Genomic DNA, 11,032 nt, shown 5'->3' on the forward strand with positions numbered 1-11,032 from the left:
TCATGGGCATCCAAACAAGAAAATCGGTCTTTTAGTCCTATTCCTCTTCTTGGGTAAATCTTCCTCAACGTTCGACATTTTTGAATAACTGGAGCGCCCAACACTGTCAATAATACCATACGGTTTGACATTGTGCACAGCCCCTTTAGGGAAAAACCTCGCGGAAGGGAGCCAGTCTTGGTTATGACAAAACTGAGTCTCATCCCGCTCCGACCACAGATCGTGGCCTCCAAAAAACTGAGACTTGTAAGCCAAAGCCTTCAACTGCTCGTCGGCTTTGATGGAAAAGAGAGTTGGGGCTCGCTCAAGCTCAGAAACTGCGGCTCTAAGTTCCGCCCTCTGCCTCATTTCGTAAATCCGGCACTCACGGCAAAGACGGGCCTTTAGGAGTTGTTTGGCTTTTGTGGCCTGCATCCGCTTCCACTGTCATTTCGAGACTCCACCGAGGTAGGTACAAGGCCCCCCACCCAGTTTGCCATGAGGTCAGATGAACCTAAACTCACTTAGGCTAGCGGAACTCCAAATCCCGTGATGGCCTACCTTCAATTCGTCAAAGGTAGTACAACCTCTCACCAATTAGATCAACGTTGCAAACTCCTTCCTCTCAAATGAAGCACGAGCAATGAAAAGATAAAAAGACGATGGAATAGAAAGATACTAGAGAAGATTACAAGGAGTGGCCGTCCAAGGTGGAAGGCCAGCACTCTACAAAAACTCTCCCTCTCGTCTATGCTGAATGAATCTACAAGGGTTGAATGCCTTGGTATTTATAGGCTTCAACCCCTCCCTTCTCTCATGCTTCCATCCAATGACAGCAGAGATCCTCCCTTATCAAATCTCCTTAATTTGATCCTCCATTCAAATCCTTTGATTTGCTCTTTTTTCTTAAAATTCGTTTTACCATTGTTATTTTCCTTAGACACTTTGTTAGCCGAATCATTCTTTCTCTCATATTCGGTTAACTTTTCAGCAATAGATAAAGCTGAAGCTAATGTCTTTACTTCCTATCTTCTCAATTCTTGCTCAACCCACGGGAAGTAAAGACATTAGCTTCAACTTTATCTACTACTTAGAAGTTAACCGAATATGAGAGAAAGAATTATTCGGCTAACAAAGTGCCTAAGAAAAATAACAATGGTATAACGAAGTTTAAGAAGAAGGAGAAAGGGGAGAAGAAGTCATGGGCAAAGGACGCCAAGGCTAGGCCGGAAGAGAAGAAACGAGGGGACAAACAGGAAAAGAAGGTCCATTGTTTCATATGCGAGGGATTGTCTTAGAAAGAAGTATACAATACTAAATTGGAAATTATGGCCAAAAAAATAGAAAACTGTGTGGCAGAAATAACTCTTCTCAAACATAGATTAGATACAATAGAAAAAGATTCTTATGATGGTATCACTGTAGGATTAGAAGAACCAGAAACTTCCTACGTATGTAACCAAGATAAATCTTTTTCCAGTATCCTTGTTAGAGCAAAGATTATTTTCCCTAACAAACAATCCCTTGTGTTAGATGCTTTAGTAGATTCCGGCTGTACCAAATGTATTATCCATAGAAGATTAGTTCCTCCTCTGTTCCTTAAGAAAACCAATAAACAAGTGTTTAGCCAACAGGTAGATGGTACCTATAACCCATATTCAACCTATTTTGATGAAGGCAAAATCCAGTTCTTTACCAACAGTTCAACTTTTTCTGGATCTTATCCTTTACCTTTAACATGGGTTAGAGATCTCAAACTCAAAGTAGACTTTATTTTAGGTCTTAATTTTATTCTTCATAACAATGGTTCTCTTTACTCCTTGTTTGCAATGTCCTTTTTACAACTATCTTTAGAATTAATGTTCTGTCTTTTAGGGCAAGTGTTGGCTAAGTGTTCTGTCTGACAGAACATTAAAAGACAGAAGCGTTTTAGGAACTACCTTCTGGAAGTTTTTACAAATATCTTTTCCTTCTCTTCCGATTGCTTTAATGCTTATACTTTTCATAATATTAGGCATCGTTCTTGTTACCTTAATACTTACTGCTTTTATTGTGTGTTGAGTATTTTTGTTTTTTTTTCATATTTACTACTTTATTTTAAGACGTTATTACAGAAAGGTATATAAGGCTGGAAACTACTGGTTGACGGCTAAGCCCTAAAAAACGCCTCTGCCTCAGTTGAGCCAAGCGTTGCTCTCGGTTGTCACAACACCGCTGTACCTTTTTATGTATATTTGGTTAATTAATAAGATAATAAAACAGTTTTTGAGATTTGTTTTGCGAATATTTCCTATATATTACTTATACTTAGGATTATTATATAATACCTTAAGAGATTATTGTGCAATATCATAGGAACTTATAGCTACATATTGTTCTTGGTAATAATAGCATTAGAATTATTTGGATATTTTATATTTCTCCCATAACAAGTAGATAATCTTTTAGCCTTTGATATATTCTTATTCCTTAATATTTTGGCCAGAATCATAGATAGTACCTTAGATACATGATTTTTATCTTTATAGCATTAACAATAATAGTCTTTTGTAATTTAGTTATCTTTAGTTTTGTCTGTTTCACCTTATGTTTATATTCATACAGAAGATTTGTTGAGACTCCTAGGCAAATATTTATACCTAGAAGACAAGTAGATAGAAGAACCCCAAATAATTCACCTCTAAATACTCGAGATTAAAGCAGATTATAGTAGTACCCCTCCGAATTGGTATCTACAGGGAGGGAGGGAGGGAGGGAGGGAGGGAGGCTAAGTGTTCTGACAGAACATTAAAGACAAAAGCATTTTAGGAACTACGTTCTGGCTAAGTGTTCTGACAGAACATTAAACGAGAGAAGCATTTTAGGAACTACCCTCTGGAAGTTTTTACAACTATCTTTTCTTTCTCTTACGATTGCTTTCATGCTTATACTATTCATAATATCAGGCATTGTTCTTGTTACCTTAATACTTACTGCTTTTATTGTGTGTTGAGTATTTTCGTTTTTCTTCATAGTTAATACTTTATTTTCAGACGTTCTTACAGAAAGGTATATAAGGCTGGAAACTACTGGGTGAGGGCTAAGCCCTGACAAACGCCTCTGCCTCACTTGAGCCAAGCGTTGCTCTCGGTTGTCACAACGCCGCAGTACCTTTTTGTATATTTGGTTAATTAATAAGATAATAAAATAGTTTTTGAGATTTGTTTTGCGAATATTACCTATATATTACTTATACTAAGGATTATTATATAATACCTTAAGAGATTATTGTGCAATATCATAGGAACTTATAGCTACATATTGTTTTTGGTAATAATAGCATTAGAATTATTTTGATATTTTATATTTCTCCCAGAACAAGTAGATAATCTTTTAGCATCTGATATATTCTTATTCCTTAATATTTTAGCAAGAATCATAGATAGAACCTTAGATACATGATTTTTATCTTTATAGCTTTAACAATAGTGTTCTGTAATTTAGTTATCTTTAGTTTTTTCTGTTTTACCTTATCTTTATATTCATACAGAAGATTTGTAGAGACTCCTAGGCAAATATTTATACCTAGAGGACAAGTAATTTGAAGATCCCCAAATAAATCACCTCTAAATACTCCAGATTAAAGCAGATTAAAGTAGTACCCCTCCGAATTGGTATCTAGAGTGAGGGAGGGAGGGAGGGAGGGAGGGAGGGAGGCTAAGTGTTCTGACAGAACATTAAAAGACAGAAGCGTTTTAGGAACTACCTTCTAGCTAAGTGTTCTGACAGAACATTAAAAGACAGAAGCGTTTTAGGAACTACCTTCTGGAAGTGTTTACAACTATCTTTTCTTTCTCTTACGATTTCTTTCATGCTTATACTATTCATAATATTAGGCATCGTTCTTGTTACCTTAATACTTACTGCTTTTATTGTGTGTTGAGTATTTTTCGTTTTTGTTCATATTTAATACTTTATTTTCAGACGTTATTACAGAAAGGTATATAAGGCTGGAAACTACTGGGTGAGGGCTAAGCCCTGACAAACGCCTTTGCCTCAGTTGAGCCAAGCGTTGCTCTCGGTTGTCACAACGCCGTTGTACCGTTTTATGTATATTTGGTTAATTAATAAGATAATAAAACAGTTTTTGAGATTTATTTTGCGAATATTACCTATATATTACTTATTCTTAGGATTATTATATAATACCTTAAGAGATTATTGTACAATATCATAGGAACTTATAGCTACATATTGTTCTTGGTAATAATAACATTAGAATTATTTTGATATTTTATATTTCTCCCAGAACAAGTAGATAATCTTTTAGCCTCTTATATATTTTTATTGCCTAATATTTTGTCCTGAATCATAGATAGAACTTAGATACATTATTTTTATCTTTATAGCTTTAACAATAGTTTTCTGTAATTTAGTTATCTTTAGTTTTATCTGTTTTACCTTATCTTTATATTCATACAGAAGATTTGTACAGACTCATAGGCAAATATTAATACCTAGAAGATATGTAATTAGAAGAACCCCAAATAAATCACCTCTGAATACTCCAGATTAAAGCAGATTAAAGTAGTACCCCTTGGGAGGGAGGGAGGAAGGGAGGCTAAGTGTTTTGTCTGACAGAACATTAAAAGACAGAAGCGTTTTAGGAACTACCTTCTGGAAGTTTTTCCAACTATCTTTTCCTTCTCTTACGAGTGCTTTAATGCTTATACTTTTCATAATATTAGGCATCGTTCTTGTTACCTTAATACTTACTGCTTTTATTGTGTGTTGAGTATTTTCGTTTTTGTTCATATTTACTACTTTATTTTAAGACGTTATTACAAAAAAGTATATAAGGCTGGAAACTACTGGGTGAGGGCTAAGCCCTGACAAACGCCTTTGCCTCAGTTGAGCCAAGCGTTGCTCTCGGTTGTCACAACGCCGCTGTACCTTTTTATGTATATTTGGTTAATTAATAAGATAATAAAACAGTTTTTGAGATTTGTTTTGCGAATATTACCTATATATTACTTATACTTAGGATTATTATATAATACCTTGAGAGATTATTGTGCAATATCATAGGAACTTATAGCTACATATTGTTCTTGGTAATAATAGCATTAGAATTATTTGGATATTTTTTATTTCTCCTAGAACAATTAGATAATCTTTTTAGCCTTTGATATATTTTTATTCCAAAATATTTTAGCCAGAATCATAGATAGAACCTTAGATACATGATTTTTATCTTTATTGCTTTAACAATAGTGTTCTGTAATTTAGTTATGTTTTGTCTGTTTTACCTTATCTTTATATTCATACAGAAGATTTGTAGAGACTCCAAGGCAAATATTTATACCTAGAGGACAAGTAATTAGAAGAACCCCAAATAATTCACGTCTAAATACTCCAGATTAAAGCAGATTAAAGTAGTACCCCTCCGAATTGGTATCTAGAGGGAGGGAGGGAGGCTAAGTGTTCTGACAGAACATTAAAAGACAGAAGCGTTTTAGGAACTACCTTCTGGCTAAGTGTTCTGACAGAACATTAAAAGACAGAAGCGTTTTAGGAATTACCTTCTGGAAGTTTTTACAACTATCTTTTCCTTCTATTACGATTGCTTTCATGCTTATACTTTTCATAATATTAGGCATCATTTTTGTTACCTTAATACTTACTGCTTTTATTGTGTGTTGAGAATTTTTTGTTTTTGTTCATTTTTACTCCTTTATTTTAAGTTGTTATTAAAAAAATAGGATTAGATACATGGTGAAGGATTTAGCTCGGAAATAGGAAGTTCTTCTAGAAATCTTAATATAGTAGACAAAATAACAGGAAGGAGAAGTGTAGACCAAAGAGATATACAATTAGACGAAATAATAGATATAGATCAAGACATTACTATATTTAGCAAGAACCAATTAAACCTTCTTAACCCCAGACAATTATATAGAACAGGACCATTAAACTTTAATACCCGATTATTTAGACATTATCAAGAAATCCAGATTAGTTGTGTAGGACAAGATTCTGTTAACATTAACTTAATAGCAGAACAAACCTTTAAAGAAATAGGGGTAAAAGGATTCATTTAGGTTTGATTGTAATAGGGGTAAAAGGATTAGGACGAAAACATCTAGGAACTAAAACCTTACTTAGTATCTACGATGATAGATGGGCAGACCCTAAAAAGGCAATGTTAGGAATCACTGATGTAGATATAAATCAAAATGGAGGAATATTTTATTGCTCCCCAGACTTCCTTATTGGACTACAAGATTTTAGAAAATATATCAAAATAGGTATTCAGACAAAAGGATATGAATCCTTTGTAGGAAATAATCTTTTATTGTGTATTGAATTCTTAGGAAGGTGTACCTGTTCTAGCACTACTAGGTTCAAGGTTAAAATAGATGATGTAGTTAATTTAATAGGAAACAATGGAATAAAATTAATTAAGCCTATTAAATATTCTCCAGACATTTTAGCAGGATTAGAATGGAACCTTAAATTTAGAGAAGAAAAAATAATCAGTCCTGAAGAAAGTATCATGTACACAGATACTAAAGGTAACATAAATATTAGATTTAATAGCTATGAACAAAAGAATATAGACGATACGGAATCAATCTCTAGTGAAAATTATGACCTAGTCAATATAGAATTAGAAAGAGAGAGAGAGAGAGAAGAAAGAGTCTGGTCTGCAGCTTCTATACCTAGGGCTTTTAGACAAGGGATGCAAGCTTCTAGGGAACACTGATTGCATTTTTTTAATAGGGATCATTTTTTTTTTAAATCGATTTTGGTGAGACGATTTGGCCTGCTCATTCATTCATGGGGTGCCATACTGTGAAAAGATCATGCTTGTAATGTTAGAGCTTAGGTGTTGCATGGGTTCAGTTATGCAGTGGAAAGTTGAATTTACTTTTACCTGTGTCGGCCTAGTTGCGTCCCTGGGATAACCCACACTAGTCAGCCTCCCTTGCATACAAATAGTTGGCACACAATAAACCTTTTCTCATATACACATATCTGTCTACATACTAGATATTCGAGTGCTCCTTTGAGTCTCTATGTCAATGTCTGATTGATTGGCACTCATCCAACCCCCCTATATGTAGTTGGGGAAATTGCTGGCCACATGCCCCTTCGAATGGTCATGTGCTTCTTGGCGCATGCCTCCTCGTGTACAACCGCCCCAGCTAACACCCCATGGCCCACATGACTAGAAACCGTTTAGGAACCATTATAAGCTGAATTTTGATGGTAGTTCCTTTGGGAACCAGGGTTTGGATGATTTTGGCGGGGTGATTTTTGATCCGGGCGGCACTGCCATACTTTCTTACTGTGGCCCCCTCGGAATTGCTGACTCGACCATTGCTGAGCTCTCTGGTCTCCTTCACGGCTTGTGTATTTTTAAGGATCGCTTTAGTGGTCTCCTTTTCATGGAGGGAGACTCCAAGGTTGTCATCGGATGGTGCTCCACCTCATCCTTCCCCCCTGTGGCGTTACTGGCAGATTTTTCTTGATATTTTGGATATTGTATCCACCATTTCTTGTACTTCGTCTCATATACTTAGATCAGCCATTTTGGTTGCTGATTTGTGTGCCTAGGTCCCCCCCTTCAATCTCTTATTGTTAGGGAAGGTCTCCCTTGATGTATCTTCCCTTTCTTTGAAATAAGTTTATCATCATTAAAAAAAAAGTTGGCTGCCACTAATCTGACTTGCCTCCATGCCTTGGTGTTCAGGCACTAGTCCGTATGTGCCCAGCCTATACGTGCAATGCCTAGGGGTGGCATCGAGTCGACTCGAGCCAAGTTTGAATCTGCATATGTTCAAGCTGGGCTTGATTTAAATACTTCGAACTCAAGCTAGAGCCGAGTCCAGCCTTAAGCTTAAAATTGGAATTGAGCTTGAGCAGGGTTCAAGCTCCAACCTACATTTAAAACTTTGCATGAAATATAAGTCAAATAAACTATGCATAAAATTATGCATAAATTTTACTTAAAATTGGGCATGACCTTTGTACATAAACTCTTCATAAAATTGTCTATAAACTCTGCATAAAATTGTTTATAAACACTGCATAATATTATGCCAATGTGACTTATATAAAAACATGACCTATATACAAAATGTGACTTTTATATACATTTCCCACTCTCTTGAGCCTAGCCAAACTCGAACTTGTATATGTTCGAGCTTTGCTTGATTTGAATACTTTGAACTTGAGTTCGAGCTCAAGCTTAGCTTTGAGACTAAAATTGGAATCGAGCTCAAGCCCAAGAATTTTAACCAAATTTGAGCTCAAGCTCAAGTCGGGTTTGAACTTTAACCTACATTGAAAACTTTCCATAAAATACATGTTTAATATTAAGTTCAAAGAATCCTAAAAGTATGGAAAACAAATAGAGATAATCTTGCATATCAGAGTTATTAAGAAACGAAATATGACTAGATCTATAACTCATAAAGGATCTCAAAATAATTTGTATTGCATAAATTCTGTACTACATTGCATGGAGAGAATAAGGATGAAGGAGATAAAATGGGAGAAATGAGCTTACCTGTGGCTGACATATATTCCATGACTTTCGTCTGCAACGCCCAGGTCAGCAATGTCTAAATGCGGTTGTGCGATGAAGAGATTGAAAGCGCTGAAGATGGAACATGGCGGAAATAGGTTGAGGAAGGACTGAAATACGAAACATCCGGAAAAATCTGAGCATGCATATTACTAGTGGTAGGTAATATGCATGCTCTCTTTTCTTTTCTTTTCCATTTTCCTTGTGCATCCAAACAAGAGAAACCACATTTCTCTTTTTTTTCTCTCTTATTTTTCATGGGCATCCAAACAAGAGAATCGATCTTTTAGTCCCATTCCTCTTCTTGGGTAAATCTTCCTCAACGTCCGTCATTTCTGAATAACTAGTGCACCCAACACTGTCAATAATACCATACGGTTTGACATTGTGCACAACCCCTTTAGGGAAAATCATCGCGGAAGGGAGCCAGTCCTGGTTATGAAAAAGTTGAGTCTCATCCCGCTCCGACCACAGATCGTAGCCTCCAGAAATTAGAGACTTGTTAGCCAAAGCCTTCAACTGCTCGTCGGCTTTGCTAGAAAAGAGAGTTGGGGCTCGCTCAACAACCTCCCATGGTCGCTCAAGCTCAGAAACTGCGGCTCTAAGTTCCGCCCTCTACCTCATTTTGTAAATCTGGCACTCACGGCAAAGACAGGCCTTTAGGAGCTGTTTGGCTTTTTTGGCCTGCATCCGTTTCCACTGCCATTTCGAGACTCCGCCGAGGTAGGTACAAGGCCCCCCACCCAGTTTGTCACGAGGTCAGATGAGCTTAAACTCACTTGGGCTAGCGGAACTTCAACTCCCGTGATGGCCTACCTTCAATTCGTCAAAGGTAGTACAACCTCTCACCCCTTAGATCAACGTTGCAAACTCCTTCCTCTGAATTGAAGCATGAGCAATGAAAAGATAGAAAGACAATGGAATAGGAAGAGAAAGTAACCTTGAATTAATACTAGAGAAGATTACAAGGAGTGACCGTCCAAGGTGGAAGGCCAGCACTCTACAAAAACTCTCCCTCTCGTCTATGTTGAATGAATCTACAAGGGTTGAATGCCTTGGTATTTATAGGCTTCAACCCCTCCCTTCTCTCATGCTTCCGTCCAATGAGAGCAGAGATCCTCCCTTATAAAATCTCCTTGATTTGATCCTCCATTCAAATCTCTTGATTTGCTCCTTTTTCTTAAAATTCGTTTTACCGTTGTTATTTTCCTTAGTCACTTTGTTAGCCGAATCATTCTTTCTCTCATATTCGGTTAACTTTTCAACATTAGATAAAGCTGAAGCTAATGTCTTTACTTCCCGTGGGCTGAGCAAGAATTGAGAAGACGGGAAGTAAAGACATTAGCTTCAGCTTTATCTACTGCTGAAAAGTTAACCGAATATGAGAGAAAGAATTATTCGGCTAACAAAGTGCCTAAGGAAAATAACAATTGTAAAACGAATTTTAAGAAGAAGGAGAAAGGGGAGAAGAAGTCATGGGCAAAGGACGCCAAGGCTAGGCCGGAAGAGAAGAAACGAGGGGACAAACAGAAAAAGAAGGTCGGTTGTTTCATATGCGAGGGATTGTCTTAGAAAGAGGTTCCTCAATGCTGCTCAAACTGAGGTGAACAATGGAGGCCTAGGTTGGGCTCCTTAACACTTCTCCATGCTGTTGTCCGTTCAAAGGAGGAAGGCTGCTCCACTTCCGGTAAGACCCTTAAGAGAACTTCTTTTTATCTCTGTAACACTTGTTGGACGTACTGTTAGAGTAGTGGTAGACACTGGCGCCACCCACAACTTCCGTTCGTCGGTGGAGGCTAGGCGCCTAAATATACGTGGAGAGAAAGATGGGAGCAAAATGAAAGCTGTAAATTCTGCTGCTCGTGAAGTCCAAGGCATTGCCAAGAACGTCCCGGTGGAGATAGGCAAGTGGGTTGGATTTCTGAATTTTACTATTGTTGTCATGGATGATTTCAATGTGATTTTGGGAATGGAGTTTTTCACGGTTTGTAAGGCATTTTTAATGCCGCATGTTGGGGTAGTGGGGATTATGGACAAGCAAAGTCCTTGTACTATTTCTGAACTTGACAACAATGATGTAACAAAAAAGGACTTAATGCTATCAGCCCTCCAGCTTAAGAAAGGTCTTAAGCAGGGCCGCTCTACTTACATTGCTTTTATTTGTGCTGGTAGAGGTCATGCCTACCCCTAAAGAGATACAAGCCGTACTGCATGAATATAGAGATGTCATGCTTGAACAACTTCCAGCGAGGTTACCACCAAGGAGAGGGGTAGACCATTGCATAGAGCTTGAGCTCGGAGCAAGAAAGCCAGCACAAGCACCATACCGAATGGCGCCCAAAGAGCTGGACAAACAGCAAATACAACTCAGTGAGCTGCTGGATGTTGGGTTCATAAGGCCAAGCAAAGCACCTTATGGGGCCCCTATACTGTTTCAGACTAAGAAGGATGGAAGTATGACTCTGTGCATCGATTGTAGGG

At 37.4% G+C, this 11,032-nt stretch overlaps 2 protein-coding genes across 2 annotated transcripts; both read right to left on the minus strand.

Moving 5' to 3' along the window:
- Positions 1 to 479, minus strand: LOC137938401 (uncharacterized). Its single transcript, XM_068783369.1, has 2 exons — positions 425 to 479; positions 1 to 317 (listed from the first exon to the last, which is right to left on the minus strand). The coding sequence occupies exons 1-2, from the start codon at positions 477 to 479 to the stop codon at positions 1 to 3; spliced, it is 372 nt and encodes a 123-aa protein (XP_068639470.1).
- Positions 480 to 8,806: 8,327 nt separating this feature from the next.
- LOC137938402 (uncharacterized) lies at positions 8,807 to 9,241 on the minus strand. The gene is made up of 2 exons (XM_068783370.1): positions 9,209 to 9,241; positions 8,807 to 9,166 (listed from the first exon to the last, which is right to left on the minus strand). The coding sequence occupies exons 1-2, from the start codon at positions 9,239 to 9,241 to the stop codon at positions 8,807 to 8,809; spliced, it is 393 nt and encodes a 130-aa protein (XP_068639471.1).
- Between the last annotated feature and the right edge of the window lie 1,791 nt (positions 9,242 to 11,032).

This window comes from Aristolochia californica, unplaced genomic scaffold (assembly GCF_029961685.1).
Source record: "Aristolochia californica isolate CCGP_79_NKW_82.1479 unplaced genomic scaffold, dmAriCali1.0.hap1 SCAF_8, whole genome shotgun sequence".
Taxonomy (NCBI): Eukaryota; Viridiplantae; Streptophyta; class Magnoliopsida; order Piperales; family Aristolochiaceae; genus Aristolochia; species Aristolochia californica.